This window comes from Perognathus longimembris, chromosome 13 (assembly GCF_023159225.1).
Source record: "Perognathus longimembris pacificus isolate PPM17 chromosome 13, ASM2315922v1, whole genome shotgun sequence".
NCBI lineage: Eukaryota > Metazoa > Chordata > Mammalia > Rodentia > Heteromyidae > Perognathus > Perognathus longimembris.
The window spans coordinates 57,103,862-57,126,985 of NC_063173.1; the positions used below are offsets into that span (position 1 = coordinate 57,103,862).

The 23,124-nt window shown below is 54.0% G+C and overlaps 1 protein-coding gene across 6 annotated transcripts in view; it reads left to right on the plus strand.

Annotated features, from left to right (window-relative positions):
- Mark2 (microtubule affinity regulating kinase 2) overlaps positions 1–23,038 on the plus strand; it is a 68,995-nt gene extending 45,957 nt beyond the window's left edge. For 2 of the 6 annotated variants that reach the window (XM_048361224.1, XM_048361221.1), the window contains exons 2-19: positions 6,923–7,102; positions 7,313–7,366; positions 11,423–11,471; positions 11,731–11,796; positions 11,882–11,952; positions 12,137–12,193; positions 12,855–13,091; positions 13,864–13,983; positions 14,093–14,192; positions 14,279–14,391; positions 15,242–15,374; positions 15,634–15,812; positions 15,924–16,021; positions 16,749–16,910; positions 17,478–17,735; positions 18,625–18,651; positions 20,413–20,457; positions 20,968–23,038. In XM_048361224.1, coding sequence (XP_048217181.1) covers positions 6,968–7,102; positions 7,313–7,366; positions 11,423–11,471; positions 11,731–11,796; positions 11,882–11,952; positions 12,137–12,193; positions 12,855–13,091; positions 13,864–13,983; positions 14,093–14,192; positions 14,279–14,391; positions 15,242–15,374; positions 15,634–15,812; positions 15,924–16,021; positions 16,749–16,910; positions 17,478–17,735; positions 18,625–18,651; positions 20,413–20,457; positions 20,968–21,331 — 2,268 coding nt within the window. In that variant the 5' untranslated portion in view covers positions 6,923–6,967 and the 3' untranslated portion in view covers positions 21,332–23,038. Of the gene's footprint in view, positions 1–614; positions 1,032–6,922; positions 7,103–7,312; positions 7,367–11,422; positions 11,472–11,730; positions 11,797–11,881; positions 11,953–12,136; positions 12,194–12,854; positions 13,092–13,863; positions 13,984–14,092; positions 14,193–14,278; positions 14,392–15,241; positions 15,375–15,633; positions 15,813–15,923; positions 16,022–16,748; positions 16,911–17,477; positions 17,736–18,624; positions 18,652–20,412; positions 20,458–20,967 lie in introns of those variants that run through there. The other 4 variants (XM_048361223.1, XM_048361226.1, XM_048361222.1 and 1 more) reach the window with 4 other exon arrangements.
- Positions 23,039–23,124: the final 86 nt, after the last annotated feature.

Here is a 23,124-nt window from a genome sequence, read left to right on the forward strand (position 1 = left end):
TCTTTTTGCTCAAGGCTAGCTAGCACTCTGCCACTTGAGCCACAGCGCCACTTCTGGCCATTTTCTGTATATGTGGTGCTGAGGAATTGAACCCAGGGCATGTATACGAGGCAAGCACTCTTGCCACTAGGCCAGATTCCCCAGCCCAGAGTGCTAGCCTTGAGCAAAGGAAGCCCAGGAACAGTGCCCAGGCCCTGAGTTCAAGCCCCAGGACTGACCAAAAAAAGTTTGGTGGTTAAGCAGTAGGCATTTTTCTAAGGTTAAATGCTGCTTTTGTTAGACCACTATGGGCTTGCTTGCACCCTCCCTACTTTGGCTGGTTGCCCTTCTGGGTTAGCACATCTGAGTCACACCTCATCCTCTGAGCCAGGTTTAAGGCCTTGTTAGAAGGATCTGCCCCTGCCCTAGTCCCACCTGCTGCAGGTGAGATAAGGGCTTTACGACAGCCCTGGCTAGAGTGAGTTTCCTCCTCACCCTCTCCAGCTGTTACCCAGCAGGGCACCTCAGGTGGGTGGGGCAGCCCACTTCCGGGGAGGAGAGGGCAGGGGGAGGGGAGAAGGAAGTTGTTCTAAACCCGCCTCTTTCTCTGTCTCTCTTCCTGCTCCCTCCTCTCCTACTCCTTTCTTCCCCCTACTTTTGGTGTACTGTCCCACAGTTTCATTCTTCTAAGACCATCAGGCCTCCTGGCCCTCAGGAAGTCTTGGTTGTCCTTGTTGCTCTCCTTGCCAAACTTTCTCTGTCTCTGTCTCTCTCTCTCTCTCTGTCTCTCTCTTTCTGTCTGCTAGTGGTGGTTTCGGTTGCGACACAGTCCGGGTTCCCAGGCAGGAACCGCTTGGCCTGGCTGCTTTGCACCTTTTCACTGAGGAGGTGGTGGAAGGTGTCGCCTGCACCGGCTGAGTAAGGGTGGCTGGCTGAGCCGGTAGCCCCCGCCCTGGGCCTGGCTCTTCTCAGCCTCTGTACTTTGCCCTTGCTGCCTGACAGGTTCTGCTGAATGGAAGTCGCTGGTAGTCCTTGTCCCTTTCTCCAGCCGGGTATGTTTTCCCCTTTTTGCCCCTGGGACTGCCCTTTTCTCCTTCCCACCTCAAACACAGGATCTTTTGAGAATTGTTGAGTGCCCCTGGCACTAGTGTTGGGTAGTAAAATTCACAGGAAGGGCTGTCCAGGGGTCTAGGAGCCAGGAAAGGAAAACCAGCAAACACCTAGAGCCGAGTCTTCCCTCAAAGAGCCCAGTCTTCCCTCAGCTCTAATCTGCTGGGACAGGCGGAGGCCAAAAGAGGCTTGCGGCAAACAAGCCCAGAGGGCTCTTAGGTGCTAGGGTGAGGACCCAGCCGGGCAGGTGCCCAAGGAATACTCTGCTGGCCCAGGCTCACTCTGCCTGTCACCTGTTCCATCCGTGAGGAAACCTCAGGCCACGGGAGGCCAGTCCGAGTGCAGATCCCTAGAGCCTCACTTCTGGAGGGTAGAACAGTTGGTAGAGCCTCCAGCACTTAGGGCTGGGGAGGCTGCCTGTCTGAGTCAGCGCCGGGCCTCTCAGGGTGGAGACTGTCTTCCGGGTGAGCCTGGCACTATGCCTAGGCCAGGTTCTGAGATCCCAGGCTGAAGGGCCCAGGTGGACCCAGTAGAGCCATAGCTCTCTCTCTTCCCTTCCACGCCCTGCCCTCTCTCCTGTCCTTTTCTTGTCCCAGAGCTGGCTTAGGAACCTACTTGGCCTGCCATCTGGTTTAAATATGGCCTTACAGGAGTATCCTTGTTTTTCCTAAAAGCTGCTTGAAAGCAGTGGTTTTGCTTTCACTGGGGAGACCTTGGGAGTCTACTGTTGTACACCTTCCTGTGAGCAGGGAGGCTAGAGGTGAAGAGAGCAGTTCCTTGGCCAGATCTTTGAAACTTGACCAGTTTCTTTGGTCCAGAACAGTGGTCAGGCCTCTCAGTCTACCAACTTATTGATCAGGTCTGGGGCCAAGGTGAATGGATGTGGTCTATACCATAGAAGAGAAATTCTGTCCCCGTAACAGCCACCCTGTAATCTTACCTATTCGTCCTTCAGAGCAGCAAGGGGGACCTCAAGAGTTGCCTTACCTGGGACCTTGGCTAAGAGGCCTTGTCTGTGGGAATCTCTCCCCTTCTGTACTTCGTTCTTTGTCTGCTCTTCCCAGTGGACTTTCCAAACCCTGTCCTATATGTATATCCATCCTGTGGAACACATGAGACCTGGGACTAAGAGAAAGACTGTGATTTGAGTCTGAGGAGTTGGATAGCACAGGTCTAAAAAGGGAGTTGGTAGCTCTGGGACAGGTAATCAAAGAACAGATGCCAGGGCTCACTGCTTTCCAGGGCCCTGAACAAACAGGACCTCTTCTCTCTGTGCTGGGCACCCAGGTTAGGACCAGCCTTTACAGTCACCCTAGCTGAGTGCCTGAGTCCACTTCATCCTTGCAAAGACTATAGAGGCTGAGATCTGGCAGCAGCCAATAGGAGGCTTAGCCTGAACCCTCTTCCCTGTAGTTGGCTCAGTTCAGATGCAGAAAGTTGTTGACCACTGGACTTTCTGGTTTAGTGGACTATAGCATTTAAAGACATAATTGTTATCCATCCCCCTTTGTGTTGTTACTGGGGGTTGAACTCAGGCCTTGGTGCTGTTTCTGAGATTTTTTGCTCAAGGCTAGCACTTGAGCCACAACTCCATTTTTGGCTTTTCTGTGGTTAATTGGAGATAGGAGTCTCACAGACCAGGCACTGGTGGCTCACGCCTTTAATCCTGCCTACTCAGAAGTCTGAGATCTGAGGATTGCAGCTGGAAGCCAGCCTCAGCAGCAAAGTCCACAGATTCTTATCTCCAGTTAACCATCAGAAAACCAGAAAGTGCTTCTCAAATGTTGTAGTACTAGCCTTGAGCAAAAGAGCTCAGGGACAGCACCCAGGCCCTGAGTTCAAGCCCAACAACTGACCAAAACAAAACAAAAAGGTCTCACAGACTTTCCTGCCAGGACTGACTTTTTTTTTCTTTTTTCTTTTTTTTTTTTTTGGCAGAAAGGGGGAAGGGAGGTTGGTTGTGTGCTTTGAACTCTGGGCCCAGATGCTGTCCCTGTGCTCTTCAAAGAGCCTCAAGGCTAGCGGTCTACCACTTGAGCCACAGTGCCACTTCGATTTTCTGGTGGTTAATTGGAGATGAGTTTCATAGACTTTCCTTCCCCAGGCTGGCTTTGAACCACGATCCTCAGATCTCAGCCTCCTGAGTAGCTAGGATTATAGACGGGCATGAACCACCATCCCCTGGCACCAGGACTGACTTCTAACCTGATCTCAGATTACAGCTTCCAGAGTAGCTGAGTAGCTAGGATTAAGGCATGAGCCTCTGACTCCTGGCTTGATTTTCTTTATTGAATATTGGATAGCATATGTTGTATGTATTCTCTCCTGTATCAATGAGAAGTAGTCACTTTACATATAAGGAACCTAAAGCTAGTAGGTTGGGAGTCAAGTCATAAACCTCTTTCTGTGGACCAGGGACCTCCTTGAACACTCCACACAAGTCTATTGGGTGGTTATTTCCCCATCCCACCTCCATCTTAAGGAAAATATTGATAGTAGTAGAGTTAGTGTGAGTTACATAGGAGGATTTGAGCTCTGGAAGTTTGTCTGTGGTATCTACATTTCTAATAAGGAAGAGGTTGATTAAGTCCCACTTGTGGTTGTTTGATGCTCCGTGAAGTCTAGGAGCCACTGGCAGGAAATACTATCCTGCTATATCACATAGATTAGTCCCTGGATGGCCAGATACAGCAAGAGGGATGCCCTGTGGCACTCTGAGATTGATCTTCAGAGGGGCAAAGAGAAACTCCAAGTAGATACTAAGTCCCTATTCTAGATGTTCAGGACTTGAACACTGCCAAACTCAAGCTGCCATTGGATTGTGCCCTCAGAAAAGGGCTATGTCAAGAGTCTTAGCAGATTCATCAGTGACCAAAGAAAGGGGTTGGGGTATAGCTCAGTGGTAGAGTGCCTGCCTAGCAAGCTCAGCTCCCTGAGTTCAAACCTCAGTACTACCAAAAGGAAGGAAGGGAGGAAGGGAGGAAGGGATTGCCATGAAAACTTCCCTGGCCATCTTCCTCTCATGAGAGTCAGAGAAGAGAGGAGGTTTCTCTTGTCCAAGGTTTCCTGGGAGGGTGTCAGCTTGTCAGGAGGACGGTGCTAAGAGGTGACTGTGGAGGCCAGGCCTTCAAGACCTGTGGGCTTAGAGGGCCTTCAGGAAGCCAATCCCCCTGAGGCACCAAGAGTTGTGAGCTCCTGAGTTCCCTACGAAGAGCGGGTATTTGAAAATCTGATTGTCTAACAAATGCTGGGGTAGGTGAGCTATGGGATGTGTGGAGAAAATGGGCCAGAGAACTCTGCAGCTGACATGGACAGACAGTAGGGCTTGGGGAAGGGGGGGGGGGGGGGGGACGACAGTGATGAGGGACAGTGGGGACTTACAGCAGAGGAGCTCTTCTGGCATATACGGGGTCTCTTCTTCTCCAAGAGACTTTTGGAAAACTAGCAGCTATGCAGAAGCCCCGTGTGAACACATTAGGGAAGCGGAGTCAGAATCAGACTCCTTGTTTCTGTTCAGGGAGCATGTGTGGAACCCACAGATGCTTGCCAGGGGACCCTGGACAGTTCATTGGGTTGTAGCAAGTCACACTGTTTTCTCTGTGGTTTTGAGGGCTTCCCTTAGAGTCAGGAGGAGCTGTGAAAGGAAGAGCCTTGACTCATATTCTGCCGGTTGCCCTCCTGTCCTCCAAACTGTCTCCTTCAAAGCTTGCAAGGCAGCTTTAGAGGCTCTGGGATGGGGCACTGGCCCCAGCTTAGGCTTAGTGTGCTGCAGTGATGGGCTTGGAATGAGAGGTAGACTACACTATCTTTGAAGTTCTATTCGGTGTTCACATAACATGCAACCTACCCACTCACTGGCTTTTATTAGAGCTGTGTATCTATAACCACGATTGATTTTAGAACATTTTCATTACTCTGAGAAGAATTCACATTTGTTGAGTTGAAATTCCTTTGTACAGATACTTAAAGTTGTTTGTTTGTTTTTGCCAGTCCTGGGGCTTGAACTCAGGGCCTAGGTTCTGTCCTTGAGCCTCTCTGTGCTCAAGGCTAGCACTCTTACCACTTGAGCCACAGTGCCACTTCTGGCTTTTTCTGAGTAATTTATTGGAGATAAGAGTCTCACAGACTTTCCTGCCTGAGCTGGCTTTGAACTGTGATCCTCAGATCTCAGCCTCCTGAGAAGCTAGGATTACAGGCATGAACCACTGGCGCCAGGCTACTTAATGATTCTCCCACCAGGCTCCTTCCTCAGCCCAAGATAATCACTAGTCTATACTCTTATCTAAGATGTCTGCTCCAGACGTTTAAATAAACGAATCACACAACACGTGCTCCTTTGTGACCAACTTTGTTCACTTAATGTCTTCAAAATTGTCCCATGTTATAGCATGTGTCAATTCTTGAACCCAGGGCCTCATGAATACTAAGCACTATACCTACCACAGATTGACCTTGAACCTGAGATTCTGCTGTCTCCACTTCCCAAATAGGCTTATAGACATGTGCCACCATACCTTCCTTTCTCTCGCTCTCTCTTTCTTTCTCCCTTCCTTCCTTCCTTCCTTCCTTCCTTCCTTCCTTCCTTCCTTCCTTCCTTCCTTCCTTCCTTCCTTCCTTCCTTCCTTCCTTCCTTCCTTCCTTCCTTCCTTCCTTCCTTCCTTCCTTCCTTCCTTCCTTCCTTCCTTCCTTCCTTTTTTGTTGTGGGGCTTGAACTCTGGGCCTAGGTGCTGTTCCTGAGCTCTTCAGCTCAAGGCTAGTGCTCTACCACTTTGAGCCACAGTGCCACTTCCAGTTTTCTGGTGGTTCATTGGAGATAAGAGTCTCATGGACTTTCCTACCTAGGCTGGCTTTGAACTGTGATCCTCAGATCTCAGCCTCCTGAGTAGCCAGGATTATATTTCTTTCTGTAGCCAACTAATATTCCATTGTATGGATATGCACCACATTTGTCAGTTGGTAGACATTTATCTCTCCTTTTTTGGCCATTATGGATTATGCTGCCATGAACATTAGTGGACAGGACTTTGTGAGGACATGGGTCCTCATTCCCCTTGGGAATATACCTAGGAATGGAATTGCTGGGTCCCATGGTCCCTGTGTTTAGCACTTTGAGGAATGTGCAAGTCTTCATCCAGCTATGTTTTCATCTGAATCATGTGCTTTTTGAGTTCTGTTCTTATACCTGTTCACAGCCAGTTGTAACTCCTGTGTCCTCCCAGCCTTATGTATATAAGGAGAGCAGAGCAGGACAGACTGCTACCTTGCCTAAGACCCGGTCATTCAGTTCATTTGTTGTATGAGGATTCATTGAACACTGATCATAGTACAGTCTCTAGATGCAGAGATGAGTCAGTAAGTAAATAAAAGACACACATACTGGCCTCCATGGGCTTTCGTTCTGAGAGTCACAGCAAATACATTCATAGTGGTAAATAGTAAAGATAAATGCACTGGGGTTGGGTGGCAGTGAGGTTCAGGCCATGCTGCTCCTGCAACTCTTCAAGTGAGCACGAGGATGGTAGGAGATTGCATCTTGCAGCTGAGGCAGAGGAGCCCTGTGCCCCAAGGGTGGACTAGCTCTGGTCCTGAGCTCTGATGCTCCTGAGTTCTTGGCACTGGATTTGATCTGTGCTCCCTTGCAGTAGAGACTGTCATGTCCTCCTTGTTCTTTTTTGTTCTGCCATCTTTACACTTGCTTGCATGCTTACCAGCACCATGGAGACAGCCTCTCCATCCCAACCTCTTAGCAGTATTTGTAGAGAGCTGAGGGCAGGGGCTGAGGTGACTGGAAGGAAGGACAGCATGTAAGAGTCTGTCTGTTTCCATCTTGCAGCCCACCTTGGGACACCTTGATTCCAAGCCCAGCAGTAAGTCCAACATGCTGCGGGGCCGCAACTCAGCCACTTCTGCTGACGAGCAGCCCCATATTGGCAACTACCGGCTCCTTAAGACCATTGGCAAGGGTAACTTTGCCAAGGTGAAGTTGGCCCGGCACATCCTGACTGGGAAAGAGGTGAGCACTGGGGCTGGGATGGCATCAGCTTCCCATCCTCTGGGCACTCCAGCAGAGGGGTGGCACTTGGCAGCCAGCCTCTTCCATGTCAGCAGAACGGAGAGCAGACAGGGATGCTCAGAGCCACCAGGTGGAAAGCAGGAAATGGAGTCAGACCCTCCATTTAGCTTGGTCATCGACATGATCTTGGGATTTCTGTCTTGTGTTCAGGTAGCTGTGAAGATTATTGACAAAACTCAACTGAACTCCTCCAGCCTTCAGAAAGTAAGTGTCTTGCACTCTCGTCCCTTTCCAAGCCTCCCTCAGGTCAGGGATGTAATGACCTCTGGCCAGTGCATGGTGCCTACCACTCCTTCCCTGTGCTCTGCTCCTCCAGGGCTTTGATTGGGTCCCCTGTGGTGCCTCCACCTTGGGAGGGAGGGGCGTAGAGGCCTCTGGCCACAGGCACCATGCCTCTGAAAATCTCTGCCCCTTCCCAGCTCCTTGTCTGGCCTACTTCCTGCATCTTGTTATCATCTGGCCTGTGCGGAAACCATGTTCCTAGCATTACTAGAAACACTGAAGTGTGCAGTGATCAGGGGACTAGTTCTAGAAGTTCAGGCTGAGGAACAAGGGAACTTGCCACTGGGTTCTATGTCAGCTCCATTTTGGAGAACAAGTATGGAACACTGCAGCTTTTAGAAGCTGAACCTCAGTGCTAATTCTCTAACAAAGTGTTTAGATTAAGGATAGATAATCCCACTTTTCCTTCTCACTTCTCTCCTCATTTGGCTAGGTGTCACAAAATCATTTGTATGTAGTTTTTGCTAGATGAAGTTGAACTTTTCTTCCCCTCATTTCACTAAAGTCTTTTTAGGTGGTGGAGGAACCCTCAGGCAGGAACACAAACCTACCCCAGAACTAGTAACAAGTGATAGGACCAGAAAAATCAGGGAAGCTTGGGCAGGAGTTGCTCAGGCCTGTAATCCTCTAATCCTCACGCCTTAGACGGCTACAACCTGGAAGACTGTGGCTCATAGCCAGCTGCCGCAAAAAGTCCACAGAATTACATTTCTAGGGCTATGAATGTGGCTCAGTGGTAGAATGCTTGCCTAGCATGCATGACGCCCTGGGTTCAGTTCCTCAATAGCACATAAACAGAAAAGGCTGGAAGCGACCTTGTGGCTCAAGTGGAGCAAAAGACGCTCAAGGACGGTGCTCAGGCCCTGGATTCAAGCCTTATGACCAGAACAAAAAAAGGAAAAGAAAAGAAAAACATAACATTTCCAATTAACCAGCATGCTGGAGGCATGACAAGTGTCTGGCCAAGCAAGCCATGCAAGCTCAAGGCCTGAGGCACTGAGTTCAAGCCTCAGTACCAGAAAGAAGAGAAAAAGGGAGAGAGGGAAATTGTGCTGTAGCTGTTCACTCCACCTCCGTCTCCCCATCCTGGGCAGTTAAGGGAAGAAAGAAAGATGCTGCTTTTTGGCTCTAGATGAGGTGCCCCTACCTTAGTCAGAGTTCTTTTGGCCCTCCTACTACAACTGAACTTGTTTAGATTTTCACACTAAGATTTAGCTCTTTTCAGGTTGCAGCCAATGGATTGTGTGTGTATGTTTGCACGTGCGCATGTGTGCGCACCTGTACTGAGACTTGAACACACAGCCTTATACTCTCCCCTTGATTTTTGTTTTTTTTGTGTGTGTGTTTTTTTGCCAGTCCTGGGGCTTGAACTCAGGGCCTGAGCTCTGTCTCTGGCTTCTTTTTGCTCAAGGCTAGCACTCTACTTCTAGAGCCTCAGTGCCACTTCTGGCCTTTTCTGTTTGTGTGGTGCTAAGGAATCAAAGCCAGGACTTCCTGCATGCTAGGCAAGCACTCTACCCCTAAGCCACATCCCCAGCCCTGTTTTTTGTTTTATTTTTCACTGAGGTTGGCATTCTACCACTTGATTGAGTCATACCTCTAGTTTTTGTTTTTTACTGGTTAATTGGAGATAGGAGTCTCACAGGCTTTCCTGCCTGGGCTGGCTTTGAACCATGATCCTCAGATCTCATCCTCCTGAGTAGTTAGGTTTACAGGTGTGAGCCACCAGAACTCATGGAATTTTCAATTTCTTTCTTTTTTTTGGCCAGTCCTAGGCCGTGAACTCAGGGCCTGAGCACTGTCCCTGGCTTCTTTTTGCTCAAGGCTAGCACTCTGCCACTTGAGCCACAGCGCCACTTCTGGCCATTTTCTGTATATGTGGTGCTGAGGAATCAAACCCAGGGCCTCACGTATATGAGGCAAGCACTCTTGCCACTAGGCCATATTCCCAACCCCAGGAATTTTCAATTTCTGTAGCACATTGTGGTCACTGATTGAATGGGCAGGACTCTCTACACAGTACAGTGGGAGAGAAGACTGAGGACGAAGTGCCCCCAGAGTTAGAGCACATGGAGTGAATTCCCCTGACATGCTGACAGCGAGAGCCAGCTTGTTCCCTCAAGGGTCTAGTTGAAAGGAACCATTGCTGCCATCATCAAGGCTTCCCTGATAGGAGTTTCCTGGAAGAGAAAGAGGCTTCCACTTGGCAGAGTGAAGCTGGCACGGGGTAGGCCACTGGTCCTTGATGTACTATTAGCCTGCCGTTATGTTCATCACCAGGATCAGCCAGACCATCTTATCCACTATTCCCTCCCTCTAATTTCTCCCTACCTTTCTCTGACTGGCTGTACCCACTCCAGACCTATAGCCATTTTAAGCCTCTAAACAAACTTATTAGCAGGCTTATCATTAGACTGGCTAATCTCAGCTTACATTGACCCTAGAATGGTTCCTAAAGGACAAGCATTGATGACTCTGGCCCTTAGGGTTCTAGGCAAGACTGGGAAGCTCCAGGCCCTCTGGAATGCCCCGCTAGACCAAGTGGTACTCATTTGGCAGAACCTTGATTCCTAATTCTGGCCTAATTTCAGTGCTGCTGTTACCCATTACTGTTTCTGATCTAGAAGCCTGGAAATATTACTTCTTCATTCAAAGTAACTATTGAGCCAGGGAATAAACCACAAAAAACCTGGGCCCTAAGAAAGGGAGCTAAGGTCCAAATTGGGCTAATGGAGATTTTCCAGTTCATAAAAACTCTAGTATATCATTGACAGTGAGGGGGACATTCACTTTATTTTCTCTCATGTCCTGGATTAGATCTCCAGAAAATCACTTCTCTCCTACTGCAAAATAAAATAAAATAATAATAAAGCAAAAAGCACCAAAAAAAAAAATGAGAACAAATACCCAGTTCTGTTCTATTGGGTTTTTTTAAAGCAATTTTAAAAAAAAACATTTTTGCTTATTTTTTGCCAGTCCTGGAGCTTGAACTCAGGGCCTGAGCACTGTCCCTGGCTTCTTTATGTTCAAGACTAACACTACCAGTTGAGCCACAGCGCCGCTTCTGGCCTTTTCTATATATGTGGTCTGAGGAATTGAACTCAGGGTTCATGTATACAAGGCAAGCACTGTACCACTAGGCCATATTCCCAGCCCTTTTTAGCAACTTTATTGGCATCAATTTTGATATGTCCATATATGCTTCCAGTGTACCCCGATTAGACTCTCCCTTCCATTACTCTCCCTCCTATCCCTCCCCCTTAACTGTTCTTTGTGCATGTGGTAAGGCCTGTAAGCTAAAAAACCTCACCTTCAGTTCTCTGGCCCCCGCAGGGGGGGAAGAAGTTCATTTCTGTCATCTTTCTTTATGGAAATGTATGGTTTGGAGCCCCTGATTTTGTTTCACAAAGAGAGCGTGAGTGTGTGGAGGTGGATTTGATTAAAATTGGCATCAGCTATATATAGGAGTGGCTTCTTCTGTCACCACCTTGAAGCCCAGGAGAAAGGAGCCCTACCCCAGTGCAGGCCCTCCAACTTGTGTGTGTCAGAAGATGATGGGTGCCCATCCGTCCACCAAGCCAGATGGAGCGGGGTTTGGTCACTGCCCCGGGGAAGGAGCGTGGGCACAGCATACTCACAGATATGTGGCTCTCTTTCCCCACTTCTGTTTTGAGGCTAGATCTGGGTAGTGCCGACAGGGCATGGCTGGCACCTCAATGCCGAGGCAGCCTGGAGAGCAAGTCACCAGAGCCAGTCCCACACCAGTGTCCCTTTCCACTCTCCTCCCCTCCCCTCCTTCCCAGCCATGAGAGGGCGGCGGTGAGCCAGCCCACCGCCTCAGGTCTCCTCCCTACCTGGTTTGGGTTTTCATATCTTTTTGTTGTGTTGGGCAGAGATCCTAGTGAGGGCTTTGTTTGAAGGGACCTAACGGTGGTACCATGTTGAACAGGCATGACCCCGTGTGGTTTTCTTTTGCAGCTCTTCCGTGAAGTGAGAATAATGAAGGTTTTGAATCATCCCAACATAGGTGAGAACAGTTGTTACCCCTTTTTTCCTCCCCCATACCAAGTCTCCATTTGCTTCTTTCCTGGGGCCTGGACTTCTGGAGTTTGTGTCAAGGAGGGTGCCAAAAACACCTGTGGACAGGCTCGGCGTAAAGTCCAGCCCTACCCCTGGCACCCTGGTTTGGCTTGTACGAGGGGAGCTTGTCCTGGGAGAGGATACACTAGGCGACACAGGTGACCTTGTCCCTGTCCTGAGTCTAAGCTTGGCCTTTTCTCTTGCAGTGAAGTTATTTGAAGTCATCGAGACTGAGAAGACGCTCTACCTTGTCATGGAGTATGCCAGTGGAGGTAGGTGCAGACCTGCCTCTTCCTGCTGCGCCCCGCCTCTCCTAGCCCCAGCCAGCTCTCACTGCACTCCAACCGTCTCTTGCAGGAGAGGTATTTGATTACCTTGTAGCTCACGGCCGGATGAAAGAAAAGGAGGCTCGAGCCAAATTCCGTCAGGTGGGTGTACCCATGCTCTCCATAGGTCTAGGCAGAGCTACCTAAGCATGTGGCCTTGGGGAGGGCATTTGGGGCTCTGCTTTACTGTGGGCAACTTAGAACCAGGTCATGGGGTCACAGCTTGGGCAGCCCATGTGTCTTCCCTTTAGGTGTCCCTGCGCTAATCTTCCTTCCTTCCTTTCAGATAGTGTCTGCTGTACAGTACTGTCACCAGAAGTTTATCGTCCATAGAGACCTAAAGGTGAGGCATATTCTTACCTCCTGTGCCTTGGGTAAGCCTGGCTGCTCTCCCAGACCTCCTGGATGGCGCCCTGAGTTTAGGTAACTCCAGCCTTTGGCATTTCCAAGACAACCAGGAACCCCTAGGAATGCTTCTGATAGAGGCCTATGCCCAGCCCCAACCCCCCACAGGGCTCTACCCTTTCTATAATGCATGAGCTCTCCACCATTTCCTGGTCCTTCAGGTGTCCTAGTGGCCAGCCAAAGAAACAATTTGAGTGTGCTACAGCTGTATCACAGCTGCTTTGAAGGCACATGGGATACCCCATCTTTCTAACCGAGGTACTTGAGAGTTAGCGATTACCTATGAGTCTCCCGGCCAGTAAGTCCTCAAAGGCATGACTGTGAAACCTGGGCCTGACCCTCTAGCTTTATACGGCTCCCAGGGTCTGTGGGCCTGCAAATCCCAACTTTGCTGTGGCTGCCTCTGTGAGGGGTGGCCTGCATGTCTTTCCTCCTGCTCAGTTTGTTCATGCTGATTGAAAACCTGGCCTGGAGTTGAGCAAAGTCTGGAGACTCAAGTTGACTTACCATTGGTTCTCCCATCCCCTCCAGCTCCTGCCTGCCAGTACCTGCGAATGTGGTCCACTTAGGGCCTTGATATTTTCCATCTTGTCTCCCAGGCAGAAAACCTACTCTTGGATGCTGATATGAACATCAAGATTGCAGACTTTGGCTTTAGTAACGAGTTCACCTTTGGGAACAAGCTGGATACCTTCTGTGGTAGTCCCCCTTATGCCGCCCCAGAACTCTTCCAGGGCAAAAAGTATGATGGCCCCGAGGTGGATGTGTGGAGCCTGGGAGTCATCCTCTATACACTGGTCAGCGGATCCTTGCCTTTTGATGGACAGAACCTCAAGGTGGAGTGAAATGCAGGCTTAGATTCTTTCACTACCTCTCCGTTTCCTCTCTTCCTCTGGGTCTTAGGCCTATCCTGTCATCATTTTTCTTAAGCCCTTCAGAGAGGAGCTGGCTGGGCAGCCCTGCCTGGTGTGGTGATGCACACCTATAATCCCAGCACTTGAAAGACTTGAGGCAGGATGATCAAGCTGGAAGCCCGCCTAGGTCTTCCACATGTAGGAATTAATACCTCGCTTCTCAATTCCTGTATCAAGAGATGGGATAAATCGTGAGCTAGAAAGCCAGGCATTGGTCCTCATATCAATAATCCTATCTACTCAGAAGGCAGAGATCTGAAGATCAAATTTGGAACCATCCTGGGCAGACAAATCCTCAAAATTCTTATCTCCAGTAAACTAACCGAAGGCCAGAATTGAGGACATGGCCTAAGTTGTAGAGCACCAGACATGAGTGAAAATGCAGAGTAAGAGTGTGAGGTTCTGGGTTCAAGCCCCAGTACCAGCACATGCACACGCACACACACACACACACACACACACACCTGCGCACACTCAATTGTGTGTGTTCATCCCTGCACTCTGGTCTGCTCAGGGCCCCTGGCTGGTCAAGTGACAGTGTACAAGGTCTTGGCTTCGCTTCCCTTCCCTTCCAGTGACGTGCTTTAACAGGCTTTCTTCTCCCCACTGGGTTTCAGTTCTGTCTTCTTAGCCAGTCTTTACCTCTCAGGATCTTGCATATCAGCTTGGGGTGATTTAAGCTTTCTAACCATAGGAGCTACGGGAGCGAGTTCTGAGGGGAAAGTATCGGATCCCATTCTACATGTCCACGGACTGTGAAAACCTGCTGAAGAAATTTCTCATTCTTAATCCTAGCAAGAGAGGCACTTTAGAGGTGAGCTCCCTGAAGCCCAGATAGCCATAGGTCCTGGGATCCCCGTGAAAACGGCAATCGGAGTTTCTTCTCACTCTGCCCTTCTATTTCCCCTTCCTCTGATCCCCAGCAAATCATGAAAGATCGGTGGATGAACGTGGGGCATGAAGATGATGAACTGAAGCCTTATGTGGAGCCCCTTCCTGACTACAAAGACCCTCGACGGACAGGTGAGGCTGTGCTGGCTTGGAGCTTGAGCCTACCAAAGATTTAAGACCAGCCTAAAAGCTGTGTTGTCTCCCCTCCCCTCCCTCAGAGTTAATGGTGTCCATGGGTTACACGCGGGAAGAAATCCAGGACTCACTGGTGGGCCAGAGGTACAACGAGGTGATGGCCACCTATCTGCTCCTGGGCTACAAGAGCTCTGAGGTGTGTGCTCCCTGTCCCCCCATTCCCTCACCTGGCTACCATCACTGTAGGTAGCACCCAGCCATTAGCACCAGCTGTGGACAGAGGCCCATTTCCAAGTAGGTCTGACCTCTGCTGACCAGAGTGATGCCTCTGCCTTGGTGTCTGAGGCCTTTTACTGGTCTCCCTCAGTGAACGAGTAAGAAAGATGGGGTGGAGGGATGGTCTGAGCCTGAGGCCAGGCTCCGTGGGGGTGAGTTGAACTGGCTAGCTCTGTGTCCAGTAGCACGGGCCAAGGTCATCTGGCTGGTGTTAGGTGTGGATGTCTGTGTCTGGAGGTTTGTGTGTCTGTGTCTGTGCCTTTCTTGGAAGCTTTGCTGTGTCAGTGCAGCAGCTTCTTCCTAGTGTTTGTGTCTGGATATGTGTTTGTGTGTGTGTATCTGGGCTTTGTGGTTGGGTTTGGGTCATCACTTGAGTACCCATCTACCCTCACATCTTTCCCCACTCCCCCTGGATCAGGGCAGGGGTCCATCTGGTCATCAGTTCAGCCTGTTTAAGAGGTGCCTCGTAGCAATTGGCATGGGTCCAGATCCCTTGGAGGTGGAGTAGGGAAGTAGGTCTCTTAATTCTGATTGTGTGTGTTCTTGTGGGTATTTGTGACTGAGTTGAGGGTCTCTGGTTTGTCCCCTGGTAAAGGGGCGGCATGTTTAAATGTGTGTATCTAGATGAGGTGTGTAATGTTTTGTTGGGGTCTAGCCCATGTGTGTGTCAGGACATCAGTGCTACCCTAGCAGTGTATGTCAGCATGTCCACTGGCAGGCTCTCACTGGACGCCTGCTTTCCCTTGATGCCCTGTGTTCTGTTCTTGCAGCTGGAAGGTGACACTGTCACCTTGAAGCCCCGGCCTTCAGCTGATCTGACCAACAGCAGTGCCCCATCCCCATCCCACAAGGTACAGCGCAGTGTCTCCGCCAACCCCAAGCAGCGGCGCTTCAGCGACCAGGGTATGTGCTTTGCCGATCCACGTTGGGGCCGCCTCTCTCCAGAGCCACCCTCCCAGGCTCAGGGGGCTTTGCAAGACAGCTGAGTCTGCGTCCTAGTTCAGCCACTTCTTAGTAGCATGGCCACAGACGGGTCACTAACTTCCCACCACCACGGTGGACCAACGCTTTGGTGGTAGGGTAGCTCTGAGCATGTAATGGGTCCCGGGCAGGTGCTGGCCTCACTCCTCCCTCCTCTCTCCTCCCTCCTCCGGCCCCACAGCTGGCCCTGCCATTCCCACCTCCAACTCCTACTCTAAGAAGACTCAGAGTAACAATGCAGAAAATAAGCGGCCTGAGGAAGACCGGGAGTCAGGGCGGAAAGCCAGCAGCACTGCTAAAGTGCCTGCCAGCCCTCTGCCAGGCCTGGAGAGGAAGAAGACCACCCCCACCCCCTCCACGGTGAGCCATGTCCCCCACCTAGCCCCCGAGCAAGAGCTGTCCTTAGCCCTGGGGCAGCGCCCATCAGGACGCGGCCGTCTGTGCAACAGCTTCTGCCCTCCATCCCCACAGAACAGTGTCCTCTCCACCAGCACAAACCGAAGCAGGAATTCTCCGCTTTTGGAGAGAGCCAGCCTCGGCCAGGCCTCCATCCAGAATGGAAAAGACAGGTGAGTGGCTGGGGGCCTCCCCTGCTCAGGGAGCTGCTTCTCCCAGACGGGCAGTGCTGTCTGTCGATATCACTGTCTTCTGTCTCGCCACAGCTCTAGTCCTGCTCCCTGGAGTCCTGTCCTGGCTGTTGAGTCTGGCCATCCACCCTCCCCACTTCCCTGTCCCCCTGCCATCCCCCTCCCTGTCCTCCCGACTGCGCCTCGCTGTTTGCCAAAGGTGGGGCTCTCAGGGACACCCACTGCTCTCTGCTTCCCTCCTTCTGGAGACCCGAGGTGCCCCACCCAGGATGAACCTAGAGCTGCCCATCTGGGGCTCCACAGCAAGGAGCTCCCATGGGCCCCATAAAGAAGAGCTCCCACGTAGCCGACTGGTCTTTCTTGGTGTGTCACACTTGTGGCTCGACCTCTTCTGTGCTCCATGAGAGCTTCTCCTCAGCAACACCTTGCTCTTTCTGTAGAAGAAACAGCCTTGTTCTTCCAATTCCTAGGGGCCCAGTGGGCCCAAGGGCAGTGGACTCCTCTCCTTTGGGGTTTCCTCTTTCTGGGCTCTGACTCACCTGGGGGCTCCTCAGTGTAGCCTCCACTTCCCACCTCCATCTGGCCTCAGCTCTGACCCCATCCTGCGGATACTTCCAGCTCTGGCCTTGGCCCTGCTCTTGCTTCCTAACCCAGGCTCCTGCCTCCTCTACCCCCTAACCTGGGCCTCTCCGCTGCTTTTGTCTCCTAGCCTAACCATGCCAGGGTCCCGGGCCTCCACGGCTTCTGCTTCTGCCGCAGTTTCTGCGGCCCGGCCCCGCCAGCACCAGAAATCCATGTCGGCCTCCATGCACCCCAACAAGGCCTCTGGGCTGCCCCCCACGGAGAGTAACTGTGAGGTGCCGCGGCCCAGGCAAGTGTGCTGGGGTGGCTGGCACACCTGCTGCCCTCAGCCTGCCCCACCCCTGCCCCTGCAGGCTCTTCCCACCCAGGGGGGGCCTGCTCCGTTCTTGTCTTGGCCACAAGGAGTAGCTCTGTTCCCTGTAGTTAGAAAGTGGAGGGCACAAAAATAGCATTAATGCCCCTCTTTTCCTCCAATTCTCCCTCTCAGAACAGGTATGCAGGAAGCTGTCCTGAAGCTCCGAAAGGAAGTCTTTTTGTTTGGAACCTTCCTGGATTTCCTTAGGGGCCCTCAATCCTTAGAGCTGATCCCCACTGCCCTTGCCCGGCCTGTACTGCGCTCACACCTGGGTCCTTCCCTCCCTCCTTCCCTCCCTCCTTCCCTCCTAGACCATCTCCACCTCCACGAGACTCCTCACTGCTGTTCCCAGTGGTCACTCCTTCCTTCTGTGTCCTCTGTGATGGCTGCCTCCGCCCTAGCGCCCCCATCCCTGTCCCCACCACAGGGCATTCCAGGCGCTCCGTGGTGCTGTTCCCCCGCACCTGACGCGTTCCCTCGCCCCCACCTCTTTTCCCACAGCACAGCCCCCCAGCGTGTCCCTGTCGCCTCCCCCTCCGCCCACAACATCAGCAGCAGTGGTGGAGCCCCAGATCGAACTAATTTCCCCCGGGGTGTGTCCAGTCGAAGCACCTTCCACGCTGGGCAGCTCCGACAGGTGCGGGACCAACAGAATTTGCCCTACGGCGTGACCCCAGCCTCTCCCTCTGGCCATAGCCAGGGCCGGCGGGGGGCCTCCGGGAGCATCTTCAGCAAGTTCACCTCCAAATTTGTCCGCAGGTGAGCAGGGAGCTGAATGAGACAGAGTATGGGGCCAGACTTCCTTGCTTGCCTGGGGTGAGGGGAGAAACTAAGACTGGGTCCTGGGGTCTGAAGAGGCCTCTGGAAGGCTAAGAAATTGAGTTGCTGTCGGTACCTTACATGCCCAGACCTCCTCTCAGGCCTCTCCCAAACTCCCCACCGTCATCCCTCATTCCCTGGCCCCAAGCAGATGGGCGATGCCGCCTCCTCTCCAGGGGAGTGTGAACTCAGTTGCTAAAATAAAAGCCCCCCCTTCTCTCCTGGGTTCCCATGGAAACGTATTTGGTGACGCAGCTGCGAAGTCACGAGGCCTGAGCCAGGCTGGGCCGACAAGGAAGAGTTTTCTTGGTCTCTTGTCTCGCCCCCTTTAACCTCCTCCATCAAGCTGGTTATGTCTGACTGCAGCCATGTTCTTCCACCTGAGCATGGGGCTGGGGGTGGAGCCCGTAGATGAAATAGCGGGTGAAGGCCTGGGGTGGCCTCTCCTGCAGCCCCAGGGGCTCCTTGTGCCCCTCCTCCCCCACACAGGGCAGCCAGCGGGCCCCGGGGCTGCTCTGTCCCCAGCACACCATACCGTCCCCACCTGGAGTCCCAGCTCAGGAAGCTGCAGTACTTTGAGGGGTAGGCCTGTGCGCCCTCCTCTGCCCACCTGAGCCCCAGGATGCAGCCGCGAAGGCTGGGGGGGTGGGCAGACCCCGGGTCCCACACTCTAGTCTCGCTGAGCGGCTCTTCCAAAACGGGGCCACCCTTGAACCTGGACAGTCCATTCCCACCTGCTTATCCACACACCGTCTTGTTGGTTTTGTTTTTGTTTTTTTTATTTTTTATTTCTTTTTTTATTTTGTCTTTTTTTGTTTGTTTTTTTTAGAAATCTGTCTTTCAGGTTTGCCAGAAGGTAGGCGTTGAGCCCAATGTGTGTGTTTGTGTGCGTGTGTGTGTGTGTCTATGTCCTGTGTCTGTGTCATGCCTCCACTAATCCCCTATTCTGGCCCTTGCTCCTTTTCCATCTGCTCACCTCCTCTCTGTGGCCCTCCTCTCTGCCATCTTAAAGGGATGAAGACAGCTCTGGCTGGGTCTCAGCCCCCCACGCCCACCTCCCTGCCCCCTCCACCTGGCAGGCCTTGGAACACGTGGCACTTTAAGAGGCCGTTTAGGGCCCCTCGGGACAAACGGCATCAAAACTGGGGAGGGGCCTTCCCTAAGCCACTGGCAGACTTATCCTCAAGCAGGAGGAGAGAGACCTCAGGGATTCTCCCTTTAAGATTGTCTCCTCTCACCCACCCAGGTTTTGGTCCAAGCATTGGGCTCCTTCTCTGGCCCTTTCCCCTGTCATGCGCATGCGCTCTGAGGAGGCTCCGCTGGGTCAGAGTGGGTCTGGGATGGTGTCTCACCGGGGGTCTCCTGGGCTTGCTGAGCTTCGGGGCTGTGTGGCCTCTTCCCCTGGGCGGATAGAACAGAACTCTGGAGATGCTTCAGGGACACCCTGGTCCCCAGGCTCAAGGCTGATTCCTGTAAACCCAGAGAGCACATGGATGGGGCACAGCACCCCCTTCTGGCCGTTCCTGCAGAACTGGCTGTGCCCCCCCCTTCCCAGCACCCCGCCTCCAGCGGCATGGGCATGGTCTGCACTAGACTGTTTCCTCCAGAAGTGCCCTGTGGCTGACAGAATGACGGGGCCACGCCACTGCCGGCCCCTGGTGGAACAGTGGCCGGTCCGCATCCTCACGCGTGCAGCTCCTCCCAGGGTCGGCCCGGCCGGGGTCCCTTGTGCGCCTGGGTGGGTCGAGTGCCAAGCTGCAGACCAAAGGCTAGATTGGGAGCTCAGAACCCCAGCGGAGGAAGAGACTGACCAGGTGGATCTTCCAGAGCCCTGCTCCACTGCCCTGGCGCCCTGCATGGCCGGCCGGGCCTGGGGACAGCAGCCAGGCTCATCCCTTGCACAGACGGGCCCTGCTCGCAGTGTGCTTGTTGGCATTCGTGTGTCTCTGTGTCTGTGTCCTTTTACATGTGCTGCTGCTGCTCTCTCCCTCCTCTTGTCCCTCCCCTCTCTGTAGTCTCCAGTTTCCCAGTTCCGGGCACCCGTTCCCCAGGCAGGAGCTGGAGAAGCCGCTCAGCAGGGCCAGACCCGTCCCCACCCCGCTGTCTCTCCACCCCCATCTCCTGTGCTCACAGTCGGCCTGGAGGCCCGCTGGGGGCCAGTTAGCACAGTGAGCTTTCCAGCTTGGCCGCAGATCCCGATCCCCGAGGTCTGCTGTGCAGGTCCCGGCCTCCCTCCAGTGTAGTGGCACGGAGGACCCGCTCCTAGTCCCTACCCCAGAGAGCGTGAGCCCGGCGGTGGCACTGACAGGAGCTGCTGGTGCTGGGGCCCCGTGTCTGCAATGCACACACACGCACGCATGGGCACACACACACACCCCCCTCTGCGGAGGCTCCGGCACCACGTGGGGGGGGGCATGGCCTTGTGCGGGACTCCCTGCTGCCCGTGCGGGGTTGCAGAGCCGAGCCGCCCGCCTGCAAGGGAAGGGTAAGTGGCTTTGGGGCTGAGGTCCTGCCCACCCGCTGGTGGCGCCTCCCAGACCCGCTCTCAGCCGGGTCTGCAGCGGTGGAAGGAGCGAGGGATCCAAGCACTAAACTCTCCCTCGCTCTGTTTTTTGAGGAACCTGAATGAACCTGAAAGCAAAGACCGAGTGGAGACGCTCAGGTGAGAGGGCCGGAGCCAGCACTGGCCCTGCCCAGGCCACCGGGCTTGCCACGGCCTCCTGCCTCTCTCCTCTTCTGCCACTGGGCTCTTCCTCCCATGGCTCTGCCCTGCCCGCCCCGTTGGGGCCTCCCATGCCTCCGAGCATTTCCCCGTCCCAGGCCCTTCTCAGATCCTAGGACGGTGTGCCGTCAGAGCCCTGGGCCGGGCAGTGGAGGCTAGGGGCTCCTGACCCGACTCCCTTGCCGCCTGGCCTTGGCTTCTTCCTGGGGGAAGTCTGCGCACTGTTTCCTGCCTGGCACCCCACCCCAGCTGGCCTCTCCCCACCCCCTCCATCCTGAGCGATGAGGGTCCCTCACCCCTGCACCCGAGTCCAGGGTCTAACCGCTCCCTCTTCCAGCTCGCTGCTCTGTGCTCCCTCCTGCTGTCTTTGGCCTCCGGGTCTGTCTGCCAGGGTGGCTCTCCGGGTGGGTGCCGCGGGCTCCCCCTGACTCGCCCCTCCACCCTCCCCAGGCCTCACGTGGTCGGTGGCGGCGGAGGCAATGACAAAGAAAAGGAGGAATTCCGGGAGGCCAAGCCCCGCTCGCTCCGTTTCACGTGGAGCATGAAGACCACGAGCTCCATGGAGCCCAACGAGATGATGCGGGAGATCCGCAAGGTGCTGGACGCCAACAGCTGCCAGAGCGAGCTGCACGAGAAGTACATGCTGCTGTGCATGCACGGCGCGCCGGGCCACGAGGACTTCGTGCAGTGGGAGATGGAGGTGTGCAAACTGCCGCGGCTCTCTCTCAATGGCGTTCGGTTTAAGCGGATATCAGGCACCTCCATGGCCTTCAAAAACATTGCCTCCAAAATAGCCAACGAGCTGAAGCTTTAACAGCTGCCAGGAGGGGGACCGCAGAGACCGCCCGCGCCCTGCCCGCGCCCGCGGCCCGGCTGCCGGGCCCAGCCTGCGCGGCCCCGGCCCCAGCACCGGGCCGAGACTGCAGGATGGATGGAGGTGTCTCCCCTGCTGGCACTTGTCCCCTCCCAGGCCCTGCTCCGGTGTTCTTCTTCCATGTTTGTGAGGGTTGGGAGAGGGCGCTCCCCCCCTCCCCACATCTACCCCTGCCCCAGATTCCCCCCTTCCCCTCTCCCCTCAGGAGGCAAAGGAAGGGGAGGGGCAGGGGGCGGGGCTCCCCCAAGGTACTGCGGTTGCACAGAGTATTTCGCCTAAACCAAGAAATTTTTTATTACCAAAAAGAAAAAAGAAAAAAAAAAATCCCAGCGGCCACCTTTCCTCCCTGCCCCACTGGGACAGTCGAGACTGGATCTGTGGGGTGTCCGGGAGGGTGGCTCAGGGCTGGAACTCTCAGGCAAGAGTGGTGGAGTTCCCTGGCAGGCCCTCCGCCAGGCCCACTTTGGGCTTCTCCCCTCTCCTCCCTCCTTCCCCTCCAATCGACCCACCAGAGGTGGCCTTCCCCTCCCTCAGGCCCCTGGGCCGCAGGCCTGGGCGCTGGGGCTGGCGAGGGCGGGGCTCGGCGGGGGCCCCGGCCCCCCCATACTGTACCCTCTGCCCCACCTTTCCCAGAGCCCGGCGTTTCCTTCCACGAGCTGCTGTGGGGACATTTGCTCCCCTCCTCAAGTCTGTGCCATCTTCTCCCGCCCCTCGGTAGAAGGCGGGGCTGACCCCAGGGCGGGGAGAGGGGAGAGGGGAGGGGACGGCGCGCAGAGGCCCCTCCGCCCCCAGGGGCCGCCTGGGCCACCCGTCCCCGAAGTGGGATGCCGGCTACTCCATTCTGGGAGAGCCTTTGTCTGAAAGCACAGCCCCTCGCCCATCCCCCGCCCCTGCTTTCCTCCCCCTCATTGGCATTAATCTGGGCACCAGCTCGGTCTGTAGCAGACTTCCTGCACCACTCTCATCTCTCGGCCTTGCCTTTTCTTCCTGACACTGTCGCCCCTCCTCTCAGGAGACTGCCCAGGGCCTCCACGGGCCGCCTGGCGGAAGGCTGGATTGGGCGGCAGGGCCGGGAGCGCCTGTCCTGACAGATGGGTAACCGACTCCCGCCCGGCCGCCTGGCCAGCGTGGGAGCGGGTGGCAGTGGGCGCTTGGCTGGTGGTGGCCACTGCATCCCTTAATTTATTTCTCTGCTGTTTCAGTTCTTGAGAAATTGGGGGAGTCCTACCGAGGCTGCCCCTGCCCTCACTTGAGTTGTACATTTTTTTTTTGTGATGGGTTTTATTTTTTATTATTTTATTATTTTTTTTTTTGATTAATGATGACTCTGCCCCTATCCACCCCTGCTCCCAGGCCAGGCTCAGCCACATGTCAAGCCCTTGGGTCCCAGGAAGGGGCCTTGCCAACCTCAGCCCTCCAGCCCTGCGCTCCCACTGGCTCCGGCTCAGACCAAGGGCTCCCCTCCCACCCTGTGGAACAGCCTGGGTGCTCCAAGGGGGCTGGGAAGGCATGGCTTGGCCCCCAAGGGGGTAGGGGCCAGGGGCACCCAGGCAAGGTGGTCTCTTCCCCACCTAGCCCCTCCTCCCACCCTGCACTTAGTTTTTCCTCTGGATCAAACACGTAATAAAGAGAATGTTTGGAATCTGAGCTGCTTCCTCCTGTTTCTTCTCCCCACTGGCCAGGGACCCAGTCCCCACTGGGCGAGATGGGACCCAGCCTGCCTTGCTGGGGAG